Source organism: Triticum urartu, chromosome 6A (genome assembly GCF_056163025.1).
Source record: "Triticum urartu cultivar PI428250 chromosome 6A, HENAU_Tu73, whole genome shotgun sequence".
NCBI lineage: Eukaryota > Viridiplantae > Streptophyta > Magnoliopsida > Poales > Poaceae > Triticum > Triticum urartu.
Window position 1 is genome coordinate 549,787,446 of NC_141878.1, and position 27,289 is coordinate 549,814,734.

The 27,289-nt window shown below is 41.6% G+C and overlaps 1 protein-coding gene across 2 annotated transcripts; it reads right to left on the reverse strand.

The window, feature by feature from the left end:
* Nucleotides 1–1,809: 1,809 nt before the first annotated feature.
* Nucleotides 1,810–6,253, reverse strand: LOC147966228 (uncharacterized). Of its 2 annotated transcripts, XM_087527155.1 has the most exons (5): nt 5,944–6,253; nt 3,709–3,798; nt 3,204–3,641; nt 2,628–2,688; nt 1,810–2,196 (listed from the first exon to the last, which is right to left on the reverse strand). In XM_087527155.1, the coding sequence occupies exons 1-3, from the start codon at nt 6,070–6,072 to the stop codon at nt 3,474–3,476; spliced, it is 387 nt and encodes a 128-aa protein (XP_087383281.1). In that variant the 5' UTR covers nt 6,073–6,253; the 3' UTR covers nt 1,810–2,196; nt 2,628–2,688; nt 3,204–3,473. The 2 variants fall into 2 exon arrangements, with proteins under 2 accessions (XP_087383281.1, XP_087383280.1); XM_087527154.1 differs by having other exon boundaries at nt 2,628–3,641.
* Nucleotides 6,254–27,289: the final 21,036 nt, after the last annotated feature.

Here is a 27,289-nt window from a genome sequence, read left to right on the forward strand (position 1 = left end):
TACTAATAGCAAGACTTCTCCCATGTCCTCATGAACAAAAGTAACTACTCACAAAGCATAAACATGTTCATAATCAGAGGGGTATTAGTATGCATATAGGATCTGAACATATGATCTTCCACCAATTAAACCAACTAGCATCAACTGCAAGGAGTAATTAACACTACTAGCAACCTACTAGCACCAATCCTGGACTTGGAGACAAGAATTGGATACAAGAGATGAACTAGGGTTTTGAGAGGAGATGGTGCTGATGAAGATGTTGATGGAGATTGCCCTCTCCCGATGAGAGGAGCGTTGGTGATGACGATGGCGATGATTTCCCCCTCCGGGAGGGAAGTTTCCCCGGCAGAACAACTCCGCCAGAGCCCTAGATTGGTTCCGCCAAGGTTCCGCCTCGTGGCGGCGGAGTTTCGTCCGAGAAGAAGGCTTCTGGTTTTTTTCCCATCGAAAGACTTCATATAGCAGAAGATGGCCACCGGAGGGCCACCAGGGGGCCCGCGCCCCCACCCTCATGGGCAGGGTGTGGCCCCCCTGGTGAATTTCTTCCGCTGAGTATTTTTTTTATATATTCTGAAAACATCTTCCGTGAAGTTTTAAGACTTTTGGAGCTGTGCAGAATAGGTCTCTAATATTTGCTCCTTTTCCAGCCCAGAATCCTAGCTGCCGGCATTCTCCCTCTTCATGTAAACCTTGTAAAATAAGAGAGAATAGGCATAAGTATTGTGACATAATGTGTAATAACAGCCCATAATGCAATAAATATCGATATAAAAGTATGATGCAAAATGGACGTATCAACCGGGAAGTTGATCCCGGTGCGCATGAGTGAGGACAAAGTGCACAGGAAAGATTAGAGTTGCTTTGTGGGGCCCGCCAGGCGTAAACAATCGGGAACCGTGACTATGGTTGTGGCATTATAATTGGTATGAGAGCCGACCCTCGCGGTAAAACAGCCGGGAACCTGTGGTTGTGGTCGTGGCATTATAATTGGTATGAGAGCCGACCATCGCGGTTACATGGACATGTGTGTGTCAGGTGTGTGGGCATGTGGCACACGGCATGGCACATGTGCTGGGTATGGGCTAACGAGGACGTCGATTCCTTTGAGCGGGGGTGTATGTGAGCAATTTGAGAATGTGTGACCGGCCGGGAAGTTGATCCCGGGTGCGCATGACTGAGGACTAAGTGTGCAGGAAAGACTCGTATTGATCTGTGGGGTCAGTCTAGATCCCGCCAGGCATAATAGCCGGGAACCGATGGTTGTGGCTGGGGCATTACAATTCATAACCCCTTGCAACACACGAGCAGTTATCTTGTAATATAAACATTTACAATAGTACAGATACACAATATGAAAAGTATTTCAGATGCAACTAATGGTATTGATTTCGCAGTGTGATTGTTGATATTTTGTTATTTATACTTGGTCAAACTTTACGAAGTTCTTTTTTTTAGCTTAACTTTACCAAATTTGGCATAGGCCAAATCTTATATGCATAGTAGAAAGAAACGGAGGGAGTACGTGCCGTGATGGCAGCAGCCAAAATTCCGTAAATTCTTCTTGCCATAAAAAATAACGAGCACATATTTATTTTCCCTACGGCCTATGAGAAACAACGTGGTTTCATTTACTAAATTAAACTCAATGAATGATACTTCATCGGTTCCATCATACAGTGCCACCTATAGATTTTGAAAAAATCAAAAATTTCAAACTTGTAGAGAAAAGCAACTACATCTAGAGTACAACATTATCAAGATACGATGACAAAAAACGGGAAGTAAGACATTATCAATATACGACAAGACATTATGTATTAAGTCTGGATGATATATACAACAGGAAAAAAGTATCGGGAATCACACACGGTTTCATTTAATAAAGTGAAACCGATATTTTGTACCTTTTCTGTAATCAAGAGATAATCGGACCTAGTAAACTACTTTATGTTTGCAGAGGGCTATCGCTGGTAGCATCTTCGTACCAAGTTTTACACGTTGTCTCTCGGTGAACTTTTATTCACACGTTTCCTGTGTGCTCCAACAGCACACGTTTCGTAGCAGTTTTTCCCCCGGGTATTCGTGGTTAATGAGGTAAATTGTCACAAGTCACAGCTGGTATCATATCCTGGTCCTGCCTCTAGTCCTCTACAAGTAGTACTTCGTGATCACCTCGGCCGCAGCTTTAATCATCTGTAATGAAAATAAAATAGACTTAGATACATAGAACCAAATAAAGCGCCTCAGCACATACAGTAACCCATCTGCCATTTGCAGATGTTTCAGTATATGGTGGAAGATAGTGCGGAAAGCTTGTCAAGCTTCAATTAACTATTGCCAGACTGCTCTAGTCTAGAATATTACTCCCTCCATCCCATAATATAAGATGTTATTACATCCAATATGTGACTACATTGAATGTCATAACATCTTATATTATGGTACAGAGGGAGTATAATACAGTGCTCTACTCTGTTACCAGACTAGTACAGTGCTTTAGTCTAGAATATTATGCTTTGAATAGTCAAGTTGCACAGGAATACCGAGTACATAGTATAACCATCATAAATATTGGAATGGATTGACTGCTACAATATGAGGTCTTGTCCAAAAAAACTACTAACCTCAGAGAGTTTGAAAGTTTCCTCCGCCTTCATCAGAACCATCATCAAGGTAAGGATATTGCTGCAAAGCACAGTTATATATTAGGACATATTTTAAAAGAACAACAAGAGCGTTGAGAACAGATACTGTTGATAACAGACAAAGTTGTCCTTCATCACACGAATACATGCCAACGAACATACATAATCACAGCCAATCCGCAAATTTAGAGTTTAATACATATTGTACCAAAAGTAATACCACGATCTGTACTTTATGTTTCTCACTCAAATAGTAGACAGATGAAAATATTATGTAAAAGTGTTCAGCCACGAAAACATGTGTGGGTACTTCGGAAAAATCTAATGAACTAATGATGTGAAGGTATGAGATTATTACTATCGGTGATTAAAAGTCCCCTTCAGAAAAAAGGTGACCAATCTTCATTTTCAGGTATATTGATATGTAAGGCATCAAACACATTCCATAAGTGATTAAATGATGCAACCAACAGGTGATTCTCAATTATCTAACAGCAGAAAAATTACAAACGACAGTTCAACAACAAAATACAAACAAGTCACAAGAGCATATACATTTTTTTAGGTAGAGCATATACAAATTAGGCAAGAGTGGAAATGGCTTTTGAGCTCGAGCTCCAGTGGTCTCGTATCAGAGACGCACATGTGCATCAAGTCTGTGAAACCTCTGTATTTGAAGGAGGCATTCCATGTGTATTTCATCTTTCCTATTTTCTGATAATTGCCATTTGTGAAACGCACATGCAGTTCGGACAACAAACTCAGCATATTCTTCAATGAACTGCCACAGCGTACGGCAGGAGAGCTTATTTTGTAAAGAAGAACTTATATTGTCCCTTGCTTTCCTATGTTTATTGCAGCAAGATCTCCTTTCTTGTCCTTTAGATCCTGCAGGGCCTTGGTGTTATTCTCCCATAGCATACTTTGTTTTATCACGTACTCCTCCACTATGGCACGATGTGCCTCCTGACCAGTCTTGAAATGAACACCAACCTGCGGATTTTGCATGTTAGTAAACAATTGATGATGAAAAAAGGTAAATCAAATTAGTGGGAAGAACCTCCTCAAGCTTTCTATCGATCAAACACTTTGCACTCTTCAGTTCTTCCACAGAGAGCTTGTTGACTTGTTCTGAGAAAGCCTCCCATGGCTGAAAAGGACTCACAAATAACACATAAAACATATTAGACTTCTAAACAAAAAGGTTTTTAAAAAGCAGTATTGCTGACTTCTAAACAAAAAAGGTAAAAAAAACAGTATTGCTGTAAAAAGCGAATTCCAGAAGTGCAGGAGGTCTAGATGTAAATATACATATAATACATGGCGTTGACAAGAAATGAAATTCTCGGCATGCAAATTTTAGTGGTATAATTTCATACACCTACTAATCAAATTACTGCAGTATGTTAGCTGCATGCATCTAATTATCTGGTGCTTGCGTCTTTTGTTTCAACTGTCTCCGTTGGATGCTTTTTAACCGATGCAAAGCTTGGTCATTGCTGTATCAAGCTGATCATGGATGGTTGCAGCTCTCACTACTCTCGACAACAAAGTTGCGACCACTGCCGTGGCCGTCGCTCGTGCACAATTAGGAAGGAAGCCAGCTAAATGATCCAGAAGCTTTGTTTGGTAACTGCATTGCTGGAATGGATGACTCCCTACTACTAATGAAGTTGGAAGACAACAGCACAAAAGAAGTGGGTGAAATCTTAAAGTAGGCAGAATGCTCTGGGCAAGTAACCAACAAAGTCAAATCTGCTACTCTGTTCAGCAGAAACACTCCTCGGGAGAAGACACAAGCCACGATGCAGATTTTGAACCTGAGTTACCAAGCCAAAACAGAGAAATACCTGGGATTGCCCACCTATATTGGAAAATCAAAGTCAAAAAACTTTGCATACCTAAAGAAGAGAATTTGGAGAAAGATCCAAGGCTGAAGGAGCACATGCTATCAATGGCTGGCAAGGATCAGTACCAATGTACACAATGGCGTGTTTTGATCCCACCAAATCTTTGTACCAATATGCAGGTACTGGTGGCGTCCAATGGACAGAGAAAATAGAATTCACTGGATCAGCTGGGACAAACTCTAATTTCAGAAGAGGGATGACGGATTAGGCTTCCAGGACTTGTATGCTTTCAACCTCGCAATGTTGGCTCGCCAAGCTTAGAGGATTTTGCACAATCCATCCTCTCTATGTGCTAGAGTGCTCTCAGCAAAATACTTCCCATCTGACGCACCATGACCCACAAAGGGCGTAATCTTATGAACAAAGTCAGTGGCATGTCCTACGCCTGGCCTAGCATTCTGAAGGGTGTAAAGCTTCTGAAACAGGGTACAATATGGCGGGTGGGGAACGGAAATAACATAAACATCTGGTGATCCTTGGATCCCAAGAGGCACCACCAGACGCACCATGACCCACAAAGGTCGTAATCTTATGAACAAAGGTTCGGAGCTGATGAACCCGATCAATGGAGGGTGGGATAAGGCATTGGTGCTGAAAACCTTCTGCCCAGAAGATGCAGAAGCTATCTTACATATTCCAGCAGATGAAGAGGAGAAAACAGTGTGCCTGGCGCTTTGACAAGAAAGGTTCCTACTCAGTTAAGTCTGCGTATAAATGGTCATAGATAATGATGTTCACAGACCAGCTACAAGTAGGACTTAAGAATCAAACACGGGAAGCAGAAGACAAAAACTTAATGCTGCTTGTTTTAGTGGGACTGCTTAAACACGGGAAGCATCAAGAGTGGGCTGATTGCGCGACATCTCTCTCACTGATTAAACCCTGGTAATTCCAGTTAAAAAACACTGAAGAAGACCACTAAAACAAACACCTCCACAAGTGATCAGGGTTTAATCAGCAAGAGAGACGACCTCGAGCAATCAGCCCACTCTTACTGCTGCTTGTCAGGTAACAATCGGGATTGGAACTGGTAAATGGATAACCCAGCCTGTTCTGGGCCATCCCCAATTTCGTCTTAGTCTAGCTGGTTTCCGGTGCTACCCTGGCCGCAACAATGAAGCCGGAAGTGCGAGCGCCCGTGCAGAGGCGGAGAGGTAATCCTGAACAAATCGAGGGGGAGAGAATTCGCTCGCATTCCCCTAAACCTAAATCCAGCCACGATAACTCCTGTGGTTCTAATCGGCCGCTACGGGAAGTCCCCTCCAATCCCTCCCGAATTCGTTCCAAATTGTGCGGCTCTATCATGGGACCATAGACGCAGCAGCGGACATTGGCAGCGCGTACGTCGAGGAAGAGAGAGAGGGAGACGGGGGTTGCAGCCAAACCTGGTCGGACGGGCGGATGGAAGGGCGGCCGCTCAGCTTCCCCAGGTGAGGGAGACCCGAGCCCAGCGCCGGCGTGACCCTCCGACGCAGGATCGACGCGGCGGCGGCGCGTGAAGCCACCATCGCCATCGCTGGCCTCTGAGGGATGGATCGCGTGCGAACGGAAGGGTGGGAGGGGACGGAACGGGACGGGAGCGGCTTTTGCCGGGGTTGGGATTTGGGCGGGGAGAGGCGCCGCGCCAAGGTTTAGAGGGGATTGGGGCGCCGCGCCAAGGTTTAGAGGGGATTGGGGCGCCGTCCGCGAGACTATACGAGAGGAGTGACCGAAACTCGCACAGCGTCTTCTTTTTTTGACATACCGTGCTTCTGCATAGTTCATTTAGGCCTTGTACAATCTTATGTGCTTAGAGAGATGCTTACCTTCCCTAAACGTCTTGCATTGTACAAGGCCTTAGAGCATCTATAGTCGGGCACCCTAAACCCGTCTCAAACGTCGGGCGGACGACCCGGTTACTGATCGATCAAAAAAAACCAACCCAGTCGGGCGCCTCCAACCCTCCTCAGATGCCCGGGCTGACCGGCACCCCTCATATCTAGTTCAAGTATGAGGCGGATATGAGGAGGCCCGGGCGCGACCACCACGTCTGACTCGGCCCACGCTAGTCCACCCAACCCCACATATATTCGTCCCCATCCGCTCCCAGGACCAAACCCTAGCCATTTCACTCCACTCCCCTCTGTCACCCAAACTCCAGTCCGGCAATCTCCGGCTTCTCTGACATGGCGGGCAGCGGATCTGATGATGACCAGTACAGATTCATCAACCGGGGTGTCATCTCGTGCAATTTGGAGGAGGCAATGGCCATCCACATTGAACTCTGACACTCCCGGTAGGACAGCCGATCGACGTTGGGATCTTTCCAGTGCGAGTCCATTTCGTCGGCACATCGGGCGCTCAGATCCTCCATGGCTGGATCATCGCGGTCCTCCCGAGAGCCTTCCAATCTCCCTTTCCACATCACCAGTCCGCCGGAGTATGATTCCTACCGGGACCGTTGTGTCCGTCGTGGGAAGGAGAGGATGAGAGTCGCTGAGGCCCGACTCACGGGCGACATGGCAGCGGTGCTGGTGTGGCGATGTGTGCTGCTGATACGTCTCCAACGTAGTGTCGGTTGTTGTTTTCTGCTTGTTTTTTGTTTTACAGAAAATCCATAGCAAACAGAGTCCAAACACGACGAAACTTTTTAACGATTTTTTCTGGACCAAAAGAGACCCTGGAAGCTTCGGAGGGAGTCCAAAAGATAAAGTAGGACATGGAAAGACAACAAGGCGCGCCCTGATATCTTGTGGGCCCCTCATGGGTCCGTCTGACCTAATTCCAGCGCTATAAATTCCCAAATATTGCAAAAAAATAGAAGCACAAATGAAACAACATCTTCGCCGCCGCAGAACTCTGTTCTTCCACGATCCCATCTGGATTCCTTCGCTGGAACTCTGCTGGAGGGGGAATCAATCATGGAGGGCTTCTACATCAACCATGTTGCACCTCTGATGATGTGCGAGTAGTTCCCACAGGACATATGGGTCCATAGTGATTAGATACATCTCCTCTCTCTCTCTCTCGCTCTCTCTCTCTCTCTCTTGGATCTTCAATACAATGTTCTTTTCGGAGATCAATTCGATGTAATCTTTTGCAGTGCGTTTTGTTGAGATCCGATGAATTGTGGGGTTTATGATCAGATTATTCATTAAAAATAATTGAGTCTTTTTTGAACTTTATTATGTGTTATTGTTATAGCTTTGTATTTCTCTCCAATCTATCCGTTTGGTTTGGCCAACTATATTGATTTATCTTCAGTGGGATAGGTGCTTTGTGGTGGGTTCAATCTTGCAGTGTCCTCACTCTGTGACAGGAGGGGTAGGGAGGCACGTATTTGTATTGTTGCTACTAAGGGTAAAATGACGGGGTTTAATCATATTGCTTGGTTTTACTCTATCTACATTATGTCATCATACTTCATGCATTACTCTGTTTGTTATGAATTTAATACCTAGAGAGGCAAACATAGAAGCACTCTCGAAGTGGAGTAATAGTAGTAGGCGTCAGTAAGTAACGGTCTACTTGTCACGAACATAATGCCTATGTACTGATCATGCCATGAATAAGATCATAACTATGACAAGCAGTGTTAATAGCATCAGCCCAGAAGCGAATAGGAGTTTTATACTCACTAAGCATTGTTCTTGCCATCTCAATGAGAGTTCTATTCTTTCGCTCAACAACTCCATTCTGTTGGGGAGTGTATGCGGCAGAGAACTCATGAGTTATACCTTTTTCATCGAGAAAATCTTTGATATGAGTATTTTTGAACTCAGTACCATTGTCGCTTCTCACATGCTTAATTCGCACATCATATTCATTTTGGGCCTTCTTAGCGAATCTTTTGAAGATGTCTTGGGTGCAGGTTTTGTCTTCGAGAAACAATACCCAAGTCTAATGAGAGAAATCATCAACAATAACCATACCATAATGACTGCCTCCAGAACTTGCATAGTTTTGAGGTCCGAATAAATCCATATGAAGAATTTTGAGAGGTCTTATCGTGGTCATGACAATTTTTGATGAATGGTGCTTCTTGGCCAATTTACCGGCCTCACACGCACCACGGAGATGATCCTTGTCGAATTTTACATCAGGAATGCAACGGATATGATTTTTCTTCATGAGAGTCTGCAAATTTCTCATACCTGCATGACCAAGTCTTCGGTGCCACAACCATCCTTCGGTTGCTTTTGCAAGCAAACAAAGGACTGAGGGACCCTTAGAGAAATCCACTATATATAAATCACCTTTCCTATTTCCCTCAAAGACGGAGGAATTGTCGGAGGCCATAAAGACGATGCATTTGGATATAGAAAATAGAACTAGCATGCCTAGATCACAAAGCTTGCCAACTGACATGAGATTGAATCCAAGAGACTGAACAAGTAAAACACATCATCAATGTTCTTGTGTTTGGATATAGAAATTTTACCTAACCCAATTACCTTTCCTTTGTTGTTATCGCCAAAAGTAATATACTTCTGAGATGAAGCAGTTAAGTTGGGGTCGACACAACGACTTGTCTCCGGTCATATGACTAGTGCATCCACTATCCATTATCCATTCGGTACACCTGGAGACATAGTCCTGCAGAGGAATTAGGCTTTCTTAACCACCCACGTCTTTGCAGGTGGCTTCGAAACAAGAGAGCTAGCAGGATATGATTTCTTTCCATAACCATAATTGTTACTCGAAGAAGTGCGAGCATAATCTAAGGAATAGGCGTTGAAATTCTTTCCAGACGAATGAGTGTAGTGGTTGAATGAGGTATGCATGTACTCATTTTGTCGAACTTTCTTAAGGAAGTAACGAGCATTTTCTGCCTGCTTGGTTAGTAAAGTAGTAATAGGCAATGCTTCGATAGTTTTCCTGGGCACCCACATAGCTTTCTTAGGGGGGCCATTCCTGCTGTTTGGTCCAACATAGCGAGCAGCAGCCTAACCACGTTGGTTTTTGAACAGCTTATAGTTGTCCAAAGAATCATCATAAGAGCACTCAGGGATAGGAGAGTCATATCCCGAAAGTAAAGCTGGATCGAGCGTTTTGCTCTTGGCAGGCACCCACACAGTGTGAGGATATTGATCAGGTTCCCAGTATTATCCATTTTCATTCAGTTTCCTTTTGAAACCGATACCTTATTTCCTGGGATTTTCGTGAAGAATGGATTTCTTCAGAACATCACAAAGGTTTTGATGCCCTTTGAGAGACTTGAACATTCATGTCTGAATAAGATCATTCAACCTAGCATTCTCATCGGACACAGAACCATTTTCCTCGATGAAGGGGTTAGCATTCACAGACGATTCAACATTTGATTCATCATTATTGCATTTAAGGCATTTTAAGCAAGGTGGTATAAACACTTCAGGTTTCTCTTTGAGTTGTTGGGTGGGAAGAGAATTTTCTCTGATCAAGTTATCATGAGCCTCCCTCACTGACTCGAGTTCTTGTTTCCTTTTCAGGTAATCATAAGTCAATCTCTCGTGGTCGGCCAAGAGAAAATCATGACGATTTCATAGTTCTTCCATTCGTGACTTGAGAGAGGAATGCTCTTCTGTCAATGACTTAGTTTTATCCATCTCCTCAACCAACAACCCTTCAGATTTCCTGAGGGTTTTCTCAATTTTCTCAAGAGAGTTTTATTGTATATTAGAAATTTTGATCAGTTTAGCATGGTCATCCTCATCCGAAGAATATTGATCACTGGAGTGAACCTTGTGATGTTTGGAGAATACCTTTTCTTTTGAACATTTGGCCATGAAGCAGTAGGTAGGAAAATGCTTACCATACCATGGGATCACTTGATCCCTCTGTACATCTTGTACGCTTTGTGTGTTGATCAACTCGATTCACTCTTGACTTAGTCTTGATCAACCTTGATTCTTTCCAACTCTCTTCATTTGGATGATGTCTTGAAGGTAAACATGAATGATCAAACAATCTTCTTCTTCAAGACATGCTTGCAATAACCTCAACTCTCAAATGACCAATCTTTGGGTAATTCCTTGAATAGCACCTTCAAATATAACTCAAGGCAACCATTAGTCCATAGAGATTGTCATCAATTACCAAAACCAAACATGGGGGCACCGCATGTTCTTTCAGCAGGTGTAATCTCCAATAGGTTTTGATGAAGATTTTGAACCGTCAGAGTTGGTGGATCCTTTCTTCTGAAACTGATTTTTCCTATGAAGGCACTAGAATCTTTTCGTGATTAATGCGAGATCTTTGCTGATCCTTTCTGGGTCACCTGAATCTTCTTCGGCATTTCCCTTTGAGGAAGCATCAACCACAGCCTTGAGAGAATGAATTTTGCGGTGACTTGAGCCATAGCAATATCTCTTTTATTCTTCTTGTTCCTCATGGGTATTTAGCCTTTCCATGATATCAGCAGAGTTGAGAACTTTGAAATCAGCTCGTTCCCTAATCATCAGAACTTGTGTGTTGAATGAGCTGTCAAGAGATCAGAGAAGTTTCTTCAGAACTTCGTAATCAGTGATTTCTTTGGCGCCGAGACCATGCAACTCGTTTGCAATGTCACTTAGATGATCGAAAGATTGTTGACGACTTTCATTTCCGATTCGCTTGAACCGATTGAACTTCGTCCGAAGAGTATCAATGCGAGCTTCTTTCTGAGTTGAAGCACCCTCATTTATCTTTTCGAGAATGTCCCACAATTCCTTTGTAGTTTCACACTGACGATAGCGAAGAAATTGAGCACGAGAGATATGGCCACCAATTTCATCTTTAGCTTGAGCGTCCATCTGAATGAGTTTCCTCTCGAGGTCAGTGGGGACCTGGGGCACTTCAACCGTGAATCCATTCCGCACCAAGTTCCACATATCATCATCAATAGCTTGGAGATGGATCTTCATCTTCTCTTTCCAGAAGGGATAGTCCGTCCCATCGAAGATGGGAATCTTGAGGTGCGACTTATAGATCACTCAAGACATACTTAAACTCCAAGGTGGTTAGACCAAAATGAGCAGAGTCAAGGAGTACCTTTCTCTAATACCAATTGTAGGAATGAAATATGTCTATGTGAGGGGGGTGAATGGGGGTTTTAAAATATCTTTGGAAATATCAAAACTCTCGGAACCCAGCAACGGAGCGAATGAAAACTATGTACAATGAGCGAATACAAGCTAAAGAATGGAAACTAAAAGCATGCATCGAGACAAATCACATGATTGAAGTAGTTTGAATGTAAAAGAAGAGAAGCAGAGGTAACCAGTGATGCTTGATGGCGACAAGGAATTTGGTAGACTAGTTCACCCTTCTGCATAAGGACTACGCTTGGTTGGAGGGGTTGTGATTTAACACAGAAGATAAACTCTCTTCACCCTATTCTCCTCGACACTTTGTTCTTCAACCAATGTCGATCACTCATGGTAGATACTTGAGGCGATCTCCGAACCTTTACAGACTTCTTCTTCGAGAACCACAATTACTCTTGGTCTCTGAAGAACTTGACACCTAACTGTCTAGAGAGTTTGCAGCTCTCAAGAGTAATAGGCGGAGTGTACTTGACTTAGATTCGAGTGATGCTGAACCACTATCTAATTTTTCGGCTCTAGGGGTTTTCTCTCGGTGGATTTTAAACTCAAATCACTCTGGAGAGGGGGTTGTTCAACAATCTTTTCACAATCAAATGGAGTAGCCATCAGACAACGCCGGTGCGGGGTGGCTATTTATAGCCGCATCCTTCCCTGGTGGGAAATGACCATTTTGGACACGCAGTCCAGTCAGTGGCCAACTGACACGTTCACAATGGTCGGATTTCCAGAGCAACGGTAACATTATTTGAGGACCAAGTAATGTTAACTCCTCGGTCAGAGACAAATCTCTCGCAACGAAGAAGATCACAGTCTCTTGCTGGCAAGTATTTTCTCGGAACACAAAGAGATTTCTCTCACAACTTTCATAGGACTTGGGTTTAGCATCAGAGAGTCAAAGCTTCAAACGCTACACCCCTCTTAGTAGTACAATGGTCCCATGACTCAATAAAGAGAAGAGAAACAACAAAATAAATGCTATGTCTTCACTTCATCTTCAATCTTCTCGGTCGCAGTCACTTCCTTCGGACAAGCACCAAACCAATTGCTTCACACCAGCAATTTTTGAGGGGTCACCCTTGTTATCATAATCTTCGGTGATAATTTTCACTGCCATGTAGGGGATTATCTTTGACGTTTGAATCAAACTCCTCTTGACTTCAGGGACCTGTTACTATGTGTGCACTAGGAAACACATAAGTCCCATACTATTTATGTCAACAAACTCCAAAACATAAGAAGGCAAATTATTGCACCAACACATGTGCTTGGGAAAAGCTTAGGGAGCATAATCAAAGAAACATCTACAATGAAGAAATAGTCATTAGATATAAGGGGCCAAGGGAGGAACCTCCTCCTCCCAAACTTGATCTTACAGATCCATATCCTATTAAATTTAGCCCTTTTGATTATTTTTGCTTGCCAAAAAGGAAGCTAGTTGCTGAAAGGAGGGAGTATGAGATGAGCATGAATGATCTCCCTCATTTTTATTACAACACTTGAAACTATGCATTACGCCTAGCTAGGGGCATAAAACAATAGTTATCTTTATTTTTCATGTTCTTTTCTGTTTTTTTGTGTGCACACAATTATGCTACTATTATAGTTGTGTTTTTGTGGTTAAATTTGTTGGGAAACGTTGCATGGAAAAACAAAAAATTCCTACGCACACGCGAGATCTATCCATGGAGATGCATAGCAATGAGGGGGGAGTGTGTATACGTACCCTTGTAGACCGTAAGCGGAAGCGTTTAACAACACGGTTGATGTAGTCGAACTTATTCGTGCTCCAACTGATCAAGTACCGAATGTACGACACCTCCGCGTTCTGCACACGTTTGATACGTCTCCAACGTATCTATAATTTTTTATTGTTCCATGCTATTATAGTATCTGTTTTGGATGTTCTATATGCACTAATATGCTATTTTATATGATTTTTGGGACTAACCTATTAACCTAGAGCCCAGAGCCAGTTTTTGTTTTTTCCTTGTTTTAGAGTTTCGTAGAAAAGGAATACCAAACGGAATAAAACTTTCGCGATGATTTTTCTTGGACCAGAAGACACCAGGAGACTTGGAGTGCAAGACAGAAGAGCCACGAGGCGGCCACAAGGGTGGAGGGCGCGCCCCCTGTAGGAGATATGCCCTAGAGGCAATAATAAATTATATTATTTATCTCCAAGTTCATAATTATGTTTATGTTCCATGCGATAACTGCTATGGTTCTCGAGTCTGCAATAACATGAGGCTCGGAGGAAGACTCATATGCACGTGTGGAATAATAAACGGTAAGAAGTATTCTTAGTCTGGCCTCTAAGACTAGCTCAAATGTTGCATGATGGTTCTGTTTTTATGATCACGGGCATGTCTATGCCAGCAACTTTGAGGGCACAATGTTAAGAGAACATTTGTGTTGAATCGACCCGGATTGATGTTATGCTATGAGATTCATTCGTCACAAGTTAATGGTACATAACATAGAGATGGTTAACGTCCGCATGATTCCTTAGACCATGAGAGTATCGAGTTTCTTCATGCTTGCTTCATGAACTTTGGGGTTTGTTAAACGTCATCCGTAAATGGGTGGCTATTACAGCGGCTTACGGGTTCATGGAAAAGTATGTCAAGTAACTTGATAACTCAAGATTGGGATTTGCTTCTCCGACGATGGAGAGATATCTTTGGGCCCTCTCGGTGTTACGGTATCCATCATCATCTGGCCAGACACTTTGTGATTCGATTACGGGGATGCCGGAACACGGGAACGAGAAAAGAGAACAATACCGGTAACGAGGTAACTGACATAGTGGACAAGTTGTTGATCCATGGGGATGCCAACATGTCTCACCTCGGGTATTTGTAACATATCACGAAGCAACAGGAATAGCACACAACAACTGGAGGTTCACTCGAATATTCATTCGTGTGGGTATAGGGGTCAATATGGGTGTCCACGGCTCCGATGTTGATCATTGATCGGAAAGTGTTCCGGCCATGTCTATGCTTCACTGAACCTATAGGGTCACACGCTTAAAGGTCATCTATCCGCTGAATATTAGATAGGGAGTCTGAGAGAAATTTTCCGAAAAAGTTTCGGAGACAATGGAAGAGTTCCGGAGAGAGAATAGCGAAATAGTTTCGTAAAACCGAAAAGTAGTTTCGGGATATACCATTAAGTCAAATTGGTTCCGGGACACGCCTGATAATTCTTGGAGGGTGCTAGAATTATTTTGGAAACTTCTGGGAATTTTTCGGGATAAAAACCGAAAATGTTTCGGAGCTGCCGGTACCTCTTTGGTTGTTTTTCGCAGATGAAATTCACTAATCTGAAACTGTTTTAGAACGAATCCAAAATCATTTTAGTGGGTACTGGAATTATTCTAAGACCCACAGAAATATTTTTGGATTTAATGGACGAGAAAAATTGCCTTCATGAAAAGTGAAAACGCATTCTTGTTTGCTTTTCGCAGATGAAAATCACTAAACCGAAATTGTTTCGGAACGCGTTGAAAATTATTTTAGTGGGTACTGGAAATGTTCTGAGCCCACATAAATATTTTTAGTTTGAACGGACGCTGATTTTTTTGTCATGAATAGTGAAAGTGCTTTTTTCTTGGCTTCTTGGAGAAGCCACCTTGAGGGCCTTTTGGTATTATCCCCTTGGCTTCTTGGAGAAGCCACCCTTGGGCTTGGCCTATAAATAGGGGTGGAGGGGCTGCCTAAAGACACACTCTTTCTCACATACAAGTGCCATTGCAATGATCTGGCTTCTCTGTCCCTCCCCGCGAAATAGTTTCATAGAGCCGAAAGGCTGTCTGGGTTCAGGTGGGAACTAGTTCTGGACGGCGAAGCCCTGCCAGATAGATGATACCATATTTGTGCAACTCTATAGAGAGATCGTAGTTTCGGGCTTAGTTTGAGAGTGCCTCCCGAAGGGCTGTCCGTGTGACCGTCCGAGTTTCGAAGGTCCTCCCGAAGGGCTGTCCGAGTGATCGTCCGTGTTTTGAAGGTCCTCCCGAAGGGCTGTCCACGACACCGTCCGGGGGACTGTCCGACCGCCTCCTGGAGGGCTGTCCGAGGGGCAGAAGAGGGTATACATCCTCGCAGTTGGGAGGTTGTAAATCCTAGCTACGGGGATCTGCATCGCCGATCATCATCGACTCTACTTCCGCTGCACTACGAGTCGGTAACGAAAAGATCAAACCTTGTATGCAGTCTCCATAGTGGTCCTGGGCTGGTGCGTAAGTCGATTTTTTTTGTTTTCTGCCGCGTTACCCTACAGTGGCATCATGAGCCATGCTATGCGTAGATGCAGGCTGCGATCTAGAATACATAGAGATGTATGGGTGTTGCACAATATAATTTGTAGTAGATGAGTTCTATTACTGAAAATTATTTGTGCGGGTAGCAGATGAAATCTGTTACCCGATGTTCTTGTTACTTCCCTGGAATTTGCATATTTCTGATCTTGATAATGGCATGGTGGATTTTGAATGTTCTGGCAATCCGCGATCCTGATTAATCAAAGAAGTGCTAACAGTTCATTGAAATCCACCATAGTTAGAAAGGAAGATGAAATTTCACAGACAAAAGGGCAATACAGATATGATCTGCACGGGGGTCATGCGTATGATGAAGTTTAGTATGGGGTTCGAGATTTTATTATCTTGTGCTTCATACACCCCGCAAAGTTAATCTAGCGACTTGAATTATCATACTTGATGATGGACGTTGGTAGCTTCGGTTTGTTTCAAAACCTTAGAAGCCACGAAAAACAAGTTTTTGCATGAACCGGTTAGAAACGTCTAACTTGGTTTTGCAGGAGGGTTTGCATGTTCATGTGATGTGGTATAGTAGTGCTCATAATAATTTGATTGTGTATGAGATGACTATATAATGTAATTAACATGACCTGCGTGTCATGATTCGGCATAATGGCTGGAGCCATATGATTGCACTTTAATGACCTGTGTGTCAACCTGAAGGAATGCATTAATTTTATACACTGTGGAGATAGCAATATTATCTGGTGCATCGACAAGGTGGTGGAAATCTTCGCGAAGGTGAACACCGACGCGAATGCCAAAGACGAAGAAATGAAATACTTCTCCGTCAGAAAGGGCTATACCATATCATGCTATTATGAATTGCCTGAGATGTTTATCCCTTATGATGCACCCTTCTTGATTGCGCGGTAGTCGCTTTTTATTAGGGTGATCTCTCACTTCAAAATATCAAAGTAGTTAGTGTTCACCCAAGTGTAGCACCGTCTGTAATTCATATCTTTTCAGGGTGCGCCATGTCCACATGGGTACAAACGAATCGAGAGGAATGAGGTGGGTGAGGTCAGACCTCGCAGCAAGATCACTTGGTTGTCTTTGACGTTCAGGCAGGATCGTCCTGAGCTCGGAACACACCCATCGAAAGATGAACAAGAGTCACATGGAGATGTGATCGGCAAGTTTGCCTACCAATTGAAATTCTCGTCATCAGTGATGTCCACATCAATGGCGTTGAATCGAAATGTGGGTATTGTATCACTCATAATCAATTTTGAGAGATATTGATTTGAGTGGGAGCGCACTGTAGAATTAACTTGTTTAATTCTCAGTGCAATTAATTATGAACACTTTCTAAGTGTTACTTGCAAAATAGTTGTAGAATAATGGCTCGCGTTTCCACCTTCCCTGTTAAAATTGAATAGCTATTAAATATCTGGTTAAAACTTTACGATTGGTAACGTAATGTGAGGATTGTCTTCAAAAGTGCCAAGAAGGACTTTGTCCTATCGCATGCCTTCTGTATACTCCCGCTAGATGCAATGGATGATGAGACTCTCGTCCTTTGATCCAAAAGCTAGAATTCCGTTGCGGTCAAGTGCAATATGTTTGCTTCCATGAAACTTGAACTTTGAAAGTTTGGAATAGTTATGTGATATTCATGGAACTGAAAATTAATTTTCAGATACAAACAAAGGCTGAAAGATATAAAATATCCAAAGCAATGTTTGTTTGCAAATTATTAGTGAAGTGTTTACTATGCATTAGACTGATAAGAGAGGGATCCAGAAGAACGCCTATCATATGATGAAAGGTGAATAAAACAACAACTTAAAGAGAAAGGAAGTGTCCAAAGGGTGTTAGTATGACTTACACGCCTAGGAAGTCCGAGGCTAACGCCACTCTTAAGTTGGTGCTTCTTTTGCGAGTAGGAGAAATACTAAAAGTTAAAATGTTAGAAGTATAAAGGCAGAAAGAAAGATGACTGGAATATCCAGCTCATGTATGAATGTCATACAAGTTTTTGATGTATAGAAGGCTGGTCAAAGATATAGTTCTTGGGAATTATGGTTAAACATGTTAATCACTAATCCTTGGGTATTGTGAGTTAATCAAAAAGATACCCGCTTGATTACATTCTGTTGCGAATCAATGTAAGAGCTACTATGGCCTAAAAAGACTAGCCAGGAATGAGGTTTTAATACATGCTAGGAACATAGTAAAAGTTACTATACCTTCCATCGGTGTATTACCTATGTATTTTCTTTCATAATTCATTTTAGAGTTTCTCACACTCTAGCCCTTTGCATAAGGTATCTTGCAAGAAGGTTGTTCATAAGAGAACTTTTTATGTTCAGTATTATGAATAAACATTAAGGGCCATACTTTCATTATGAATGAGATGTATGTTATGAATAATGATATTAATATATTACCTCTGTCTTTACTTTCATAATTCATTTTAGAGTTTCTTACACTCTAGCCCATTGCACAATGTTTATTGCAAAAGGGTTGTTCATAAAAGAACAATTGTTGTTCAGTATTATGAATAACATGAAGGGCCATGCTTCCATCCAAGATGGGATGTATGTTATGAATATTGATGGTAAAATGATACATCCATAATATTGACGCTAAATGTCGCAAGACTATGAGAATACCACACATGTGTGGCACTGCATTTGGTCACATTGGAGAAACCCGCATGGAAAAATTCCATTATGATGGATTTTGAAGTCGTTTGATTTTGAATCATCTAACACTTGCAACTTTCCTCTGAAAAGTGAACTGACTGAAATACCGTTCACAGGCCATAAGGAACGAGCAACAAACTTATTGGTGATCATACATTTTGATGTGTGTAGTTCAATAAATGTTGTTGCAAGTAGTGGATTTATATATATATATATATATTCAGAAATGACTCAAGTAGATATATGGATATTTGCTTGATGAGACGTAAGTCTGGATCTTTTGAAATCATTCGAAAGGTTTTCAAAAATGAAGTAGAAGTTATTGCAACAAGGAAATTATGTTTCTACAATTTGATTGTAGAAAGGAATATCTGAGTTACAAGTTTGGCGAATGTCTGATGAGTTGTGAAAAGAGTTTCATAACTTACACCTCCCGGAACACCACTATGAGTGGAATGTCTGTGAAGATGTAATCAAACCATTTATGACATGGTAAGATCAAAGATGACATAAATAAATTTGCCATTATCACTTTTAAAGAGTAATGCTTTAGAGACTACGGCTTTTACACTTAAAAGAGCTCCATCAGGTCTGTTGAAATGATGGCATGGTATGGTACGCCCAACCATGTTATATCTTTTCTTAACATTTGGAATATGGGGCTTGTGTAAAAGGTTACAAACCTATTCCAAATCAGACAAGTGCTACTTTGTAAGTTATCCCAAGGCATTGGGTATTCCCCCACCACTATACCGAGGCAAAGGATTTTTGCCACAAAATGGTATGCTTTTAAAGAGAATAGTTCTTGCAAAAGGGTAAGTGGGAGGACAGTGCAACTCGACGAGATAACAAGTATCTTCGTCATCAGGTCAAAGGAAAGGAACCTTGTAAGTAATTCTAGAGTTTCCTACTGCGACTGATACGGAAGCCTCTACATTAGATGTATGGACTTCGGTCAAACTTGTAGCCGAACAACGTAGGCAAAGCTCGTGCAAACCTCTCAGGTGCGCAAACGAGATATTGTTGTTAGACAATAGTATACCTATGATACACAAGGAAGCGTTGATGGGCCCTGACTCCGGAATTGGCTGGATGCCAATATAATCTGAGATAGTCTCCATAAATGATTCAATATTTAAATCTTGATAAACCCTCCAAAAGACTTGGAGTCTAACGGATTGTAATGGGACTATAAACTGATATGGATAAAAATGTTTTATCAATTAAGCTTGACTTGTTGCAATAACAAGTTCAAGGAGTTGACTACAATGAGATTGTCTCACCATAGCAATGCTTAAAATTGGTTCGGGTTAAACTAGCAATTAATACATATTTCAAAACATGAGATATGAAACATGGATGACAAAAGAATTTCCATGAAATGGAAATACCACCTAGGACTTGTATGTGATACAATCCAAAGTATTTTGCCGGTCTAGAGGATGCTAGTAAGTATGCTAGCTTCAGAGTTCCAACAATGGACAGAAGAGAGCAAAATGGAGTTGAATCTTCGTTTTTGATGGAATGGTCAAAGGGGTTTGACTTCATCAATGGGTAACGAAGATGCTTGTGGTTTGAAGAAAGTAAGTGGGAGCATAATAATATTTCTGAAAACCTTGTGTGCTTGACACATTGTTAATTGGAAATAAATTTCTTGACACGAATTAGGACTTCATTTGGAAATAGTTTTTCGATGAAGTGCTTGGGCTAAATAGCCTTGATATTAGGCATAATGATCTATGGAGATAGATTTACCTAATAGGGCTGAGCAAAAATACATATTGACAAGATGCTAAAACCGTTTAGCACTAAGAACGATAAGGAGTGATTCTTGCCGAAGTCACATGGAAAGAGTTTTTGCAACACTCAGTGTCCCAAAACACTGATGAACAAAATACATGATGGAGATTCCACACACTCCTGTGTTTGAATTAATCATGTATTCCATGGTATGTAAAACAACCAGATATGTCCAATACTCCCAAACTGTTGTGAGTATAGATACCAAAGTGATCAAAAGTACTGATCATGGGACAACAGTGAAAAAAGGATCATTGAGTACTAAAGTAGCACTAATGACATGTTTTCTCACAAGTGGAGATCATGAAGAGTTCGTTGTAAAAGGTTACGTCGATACAATCTTCATCATTTCTCCATGCGATTTTCGATTTAAATTGAGGGTATTATGTAACACACAATATGGTGGTGCAGTTAGTTGGAAATTGTTCCAAACAAGTTACTGTGGCGAATTCTATAACAGAGGCGAAGTATGTTGCCGCTTTAGAAGTGACAAAGACAAAGATGTTGAATCATATAGTTCATTCATGAACTTAGTATGGTTCCAAGAAGGCTTTGGTCAATGGGACACTATTGCAGATAGTTGCTCCATAACTCAGTCTGAGGAATCAGGTTTCGACCAAAGATTCACATATATACAAAGCCAAGTCCACACAAAATATGAATTTTGTGAAAGCGTGAAAACGCGAGGATATGCACAGATACACACGGAGCTGAAGTTGTCAGATCCGATGGACATCAGGCTATACCACATGCGAAGCATTTTTACACCAGTATGCCATAGGTGTAAAGTGCATTAGCATTAACTAGATTATTGACTCTAGTGCAACTGGGAGTCTGTAGGAGATATGCCCTAGAGGCAATAATAAATGATATTATTTATCTCCAAGTTCATAATTATGTTTATGTTCCATGCTATAACTGCTATGGTTCTCGAGTCTGCAATAACACGCGGCTCGGAGGAAGACTCATATGCACGTGTGGAATAATAAACGGTAAGAAGTATTCTTAGTCTGGCCTCTAAGACTAGCTCAAATGTTGCATGATGGTTCTGTTTTCCTGATCATGGGCATGTCTATGCCAGCAACTTTGAGGGCACAATGTTAAGAGAACATTTGTGTTGAATCAACCCGGATTGATGTTATGCTATGAGATTCATTCGTCACAAGTTAATGGTACGTAACATAGAGATGGTTAATGTTCACATGATTCCTTAGACCATGAGAGTATCGAGTTTCTTCATGCTTGCTTCATGAACTTTGGGGTTTGTTAAACGTCATCCGTAAATGGGTGGCTATTACAACGGCTTACGGGTTCATGGAAAAGTATGTCAAGTAACTTGATAGCTCAAGATTGGGATTTGCTCCATCGATGATGGAGAGATATCTTTGGGCCCTCTCGGTGTTACGGTATCCACCATCGTCTGGCCAAACACTTTGTGATTTGACCACAGGGATGTCGGAACACGGGAACGAGAAAAGAGAACAATACCGGTAACGAGGTAACTGGCATAGTGGACAAGTTGTTGATCCACGGGGATGCCAACATGTCTCACCTCGTGTATTTGTAACATATCACGAAGCAACAGGAATAGCACACGGCAACTGGAGGTTCACTCGAATATTCATTCGTGTGGGTATAGGGGTCAATATGGGTGTCCACGGCTCCGATGTTGATCATTGATCGGAAAGTGTTCCAGTCATGTCTATGCTTCACCGAACCTATAGGCTCACACGCTTAAGGGTCATCTATCTGCTGAATACTAGATAGGGAGTCTGAGAGAAATTGGCCGAAAAAGTTTCAGAGACAATGGAAGAGTTCCGGAGAGAGAATAGCGAAATAGTTTCGTAAAACCGAAAAGTTGTTTCGGGATATACCATTAAGTCAAATTGGTTCCGGGACACGCCTGATAATTCTTGGAGGGTACAAGAATTATTCTGGAAACTTCTGGGAATTTTTCGGGATAAAAATCGAAAATGTTTCGGAGCTGCCGGTACCCCTTTGGTTGTTTTTCGCAGATGAAATTCACTAATCTGAAACTGTTTCAGAACGAATCCAAAATCATTTTAGTGGGTACTGGAATTATTCTAAGACCCACAGAAATATTTTCGGATTTAATGGACGTGAAAAATTGTCTTCATGAATAGTGAAAACGCATTCTTGTTTGCTTTTCGCAGATGAAAATCACTAAACCGAAATTGTTTCGGAACGCATTAAAAATTATTTTAGTGGGTACTGGAAATGTTTTGAGCCCACATAAATATTTTCAGTTCGAACGGATGTTGAAAATTTTCATCATGAATAGTGAAAGTGCTTTTTGCTTGGCTTCTTGGAGAAGCCACCTTGAGGGCCTTTTGGTATTATCCCCTTGGCTTCTTGGAGAAGCCACCCTTGGGCTTAGCCTATAAATAGGGGTGGAGGGGCTGCCTAAAGACACACTCTTTCTCACATACAAGTGCCATTGCAATGATCTGGCTTCTCTGTCCCTCCCCGCGAAATAGTTTTGTAGAGCCGAAAGGCTGTCTGGGTTCCGGTGGGAACTAGTTCTGGATGGCGAAGCCCTGCCGGATAGATGACATCGTATGTGTGCAACTTTGTAGAGAGATCGTAGTGTCGGGCTTAGTTTGAGAGTGCCTCCGAAGGGCTGTCCGTGTGACCGTCTGAGTTTCGAAGGTCCCCCCGAAGGGCTGTCCGAGTGATCGTCCGTGTTTTGAAGGTCCTCCCAAAGGGTTGTCCGCGACACCGTCCGAGGGACTGTCCGACCGCCTCCTGGAGGGCTGTCCGAGGGGCAGATGAGGGTATACATCCTAGTTGTTGGGAGGTTGTAAATCCTAGCTGCGGGGATCTGCACCGTCGATCATCATCGACTCTACTTCCTCCGCGCTACGAGTCGGTAACGAAAAGATCAAACCTTGTATGCAGTCTCCATAGTGGTCCTGGGCTGGTGCGTAAGTCAAATTTTTTTGTTTTCTACCGCGTTACCCTACACCCCCAACATTGTGGGACCCTCGGTGACCCCCTGACCTAGATCTTCCTCCTATATATACTCATATACCCTGAAAACTTCTAGGGGAGCCACAAAACCACTTTTCCACCGCTGAAACCTTGTGTACTTGTGAGATCCCATCTTGGGGCCTTTTCTGGCATCCTGCCGGAGGGGGATTCGATCACGGAGGGCTTCTACGTCAACACCATTGAATCTCTGATGAAGCGTCAGTAGTTTACCACAGACATACGGGTCCATATCTACTAGCTAGATGGCTTCTTCTCTCTCTTTGATTCTCAATACCATGTTCTCCTTGATGTTCTTGGAGATCTATTCGATGTAATACTCTTTTGCGGTGTGTTTTCCGAGATCCGATGAATTGTGGATTTATGATCAGCTTATCGATGAATATTATTTGAATCTTCTCTGAATTCTTATATTTATGATTTGATATCTTTGCAAGTCCCTTCGAACTATCGATTTGGTTTGGCCAACTAGATTGGTTTTTCTTGCAATGGGAAAAGTGCTTAGCTTTGGGTTCAATCTTGCGGTGTACTTTCCCAGTGACAGTAGGGGTAGCAAGGCACGTATTGTATTGTTGCCATCGAGGATAAAAAGATGGGGCTTTCATCATATTGCTTGAGTTAATTCCTCTACATCATGTCATCTTGCCTAATGTGTTACTCTGTTCTTATGAAGTTAATACTCTAGGTGCATGCTAGATAGCGGTCGATGTGTGGAGTAACAGTAGTAGATGCAGAATTGTTTTGGTCTACTTGACATGGAAGTGATGCCTATATTCATGATCATTACCTTAGATGTCATCATAACTTTCCGCTTTTTTATCAATTGCTCGGCAGTAATTTGTTCACCCACCGTAATAATTTCTATCTTGAGAGAAGCCTCTAGTGAAACCTATGACCCCTGGGTCTATTTTCCATCATATAATCTTCTATTTTCCATCTTATAAGTGTTCGGTCTACAATTTTAGTTTCCGATTTACTTTCCTTGAATCTTTTACTTTTCGTTCCATAAACCAAAAATACCAAAAATATTACTTTATCATTTATCCATCTATATCAGACCTCACTTTGCAAATGATCGTGAAGGGATTGACAACCCCTTTATCGCATTGGGTGCAAGTTGGTGTTTGTTTGTGCAGGTATTTGGTGGCTTGTCGCGTTGTCTCCTACTAGATTGATACCTTGGTTCTCAAAACTGAGGGAAATACTTACTCTACTTTGCTGCATCACCCTTTCCTCTTCAAGGGAAAAACCAACGCAAGCTCAAGAGGTAGCAGGAAGGATTTCCAGCGCCGTTGTCGGGGAGATCTATGCCAAGCCGAGACATACCAAGTACCCATCATAAACTCTCATCCCTCGCATTACATTATTCGCCATTTGCCTCTCGTTTTCCTCTCCCCCACTTCTAAAATGATTTTTGAAAAGATTCTCCTTTTCTTTGCCCCTCTTCCGTTCGTCTTCTTCGCTTCCGTTTTGTGTGCTCATGTGTTGGATTGCTTGCTTTGTCACGGTGTCTCAAGATAATACCAAATTGTGTGACTTTTCCAATAACAACAATGATTTTATTAGTACTCTGATTGCTCCCGATGCTAATGTGGAATCTTGTGAAATTAATACCGCTTTGCCGAATCTTGTTATGAAAGATCAATTTTCTGGCCTTCCTAATGAAGATGCCGCATCCCATCTTAATGGTTCCATTGATTTGTGTGATATGCGAAAGAAAAAAGATGTGGATAATGATATTGTTAAATTGAAGCTATTTCTGTTCTCGCTTAGGGATCGCGCTAAAACTTGGTTTTCATCTTTGCCTAAAAATAGTATTGACTCATGGAACAAGTGCAAAGATGCTTTTATTTCCAAGTTTTTTCCTCGTGCTAAGATCATCTCCCTTAGGAACAATATTATGAATTTTAAGCAACTTGATCATGAACATGTTGCACAATCTTGGGAGAGGATGAAACTGATGATTATAAATTGCCCTACTCATGGTTTGAATTTGTGGATGATTATACAAATTTTTTATGCCGAATTGAATTTTGCTTCTAGAAATATTTTAGATTCAGCCGCGGGAGGCACTTTTATAGAAATTACTTTAGGAGAAGCTACTAAACTCCTAGATAATATTATGGTGAATTATTCTCAATGGCATACCGAAAGATCTTCCACTAGTAAAAAAGTGCATGCTATTGAAGAGATTAATGTTTTGAGTGGAAAGATGGATGAACTTATGAAATTATTTGCTAGCAAGAGTGCTCATATTGATCCTAATGATATGCCTTTGTCTACTTTGATTTAAAACAATAATGAATCTATGGATGTGAATTTTGTTGGTAGGAACAATTTTGGTAATAACGCATATAGAGGTAATTTTAATCCTAGGCCGTTTCCTAGTAATACCTCTAATAATTATGGTAATTCCAACAACAATTCTCATGGAAATTGTAATAAGATGCCCTATGATTTTGAGAATTGTGTTAAAGAATTTATTAGTTCACAAAAGAATTTCAATGCTTTGATTGAAGAAAGTTGCTTAAGATTGATGATTTGGCTAGGAACGTGGATAGAATTTCTATTGATGTTGATTCTTTGAAACTTAGATCTATCCCACCTAAGCATGATTTCCATTGATGAGTGCAAAGAAAGAACCGCTAAGATTCATGCTAAAAAAGATTGGTTTATAAAAGCGTGTTCTTCTAGTTTCCGTGAAAACAATGTTGATCTTAAAGTGATTGATGTAACCCCTATTGAATCTTTGTTTTCCAATGTAAATATTGATAAAGATGGGACTGGAGATGAGTCAACTTTAGTTAGAAGACGTCCCAATGATTCAGAGATTTTAGATCTTGATGAAAAAATTGATAAAAGTGGGATTGGAGAGGTCAAAACTTTAAGTAGCAATGAACCCACTATCTTTTGGATTTCAAGGAATTTAATTATGATAATTGTTTGTTAATAGATTGTATTTCCTTGTTGCAATTGATAACCCACAAGTATAGGGGGTTGCAACAATTTTCAAGGGTAGAGTATTCAACCCAAATTTATTGATTCGACACAAGGGGAGCCAAAGAATATTCTCAAGTATAAGCAGCTGAGTTGTCAATTCAACCACACCTAGAAACTTAATATCTGCAGCAAAGTGTTTAGTAGCAAAGTAATATGATAGTAGTGATAACGATAGCAAAAGTAATATTTTTGGTTTTATAGTGATTGTAACAGTAGCAACGGAAAGTAAATAAGCGAAGAACAATATAGGAAAAGCTCGTAGGCATTGGATCGGTGATGGAGAATTATGCCGGATGCAATTATTCATGTAATAGTTATAACATAGCGCGACACAAAACTAGCTCCAATTCATCAATGTAATGTAGGCATGTATTTCGAATATAGTCATAATTTCTTATGGAAAAGAACTTGCATGCCATCTTTTGTCCTACCCTCCCGTGGTAGCGGGGTCCTATTGGAAACTAAGGGATATTAAGGCCTCCTTTTAATAGAGCACCGGACCATAGCATTAACACATAGTGAATACATGAACTCCTCAAACTACGGTCATCACTGGGAGTGGCCCCGATTATTGTCACTTCGGGGTTGCCGGATCATAACACATAGTACGTGACTATAGACTTGCAAGATAGGATCAAGAACTCACATATATTCATGAAAACATAATAGGTTCAGATCTGAAATCAGGGCACTCGGGCCCTAGTGACAAGCATTAAGCATAGCAAAGTCATAGCAACATCAATCTCAGAACATAGTGGATACTAGGGATCAAACCCTAACAAAACTAACTCGATTATATGATAAATCTCATCCAACCCATCACCGTCCAGCAAGCCTACGATGGAATTACTTACGCACGGCGGCGAGCATCATGAAATTGGTGATGGAGGAAGGTTGATGATGA

Bases quoted from the DNA above. Each gene is read 5' to 3' on its own strand.
- LOC147966228 (XM_087527155.1), bottom strand. From the start codon at position 6,072: ATGGCGATGGTGGCTTCACGCGCCGCCGCCGCGTCGATCCTGCGTCGG. The intron at 3,799-5,943 runs GTTTGGCTGCAA...AGTCCTTTTCAG, and splicing joins CCATCCGCCCGTCCGACCAG to CCATGGGAGGCTTTCTCAGA. The intron at 3,642-3,708 runs GTTCTTCCCACT...CAAAATCCGCAG, and splicing joins TCGATAGAAAGCTTGAGGAG to GTTGGTGTTCATTTCAAGAC.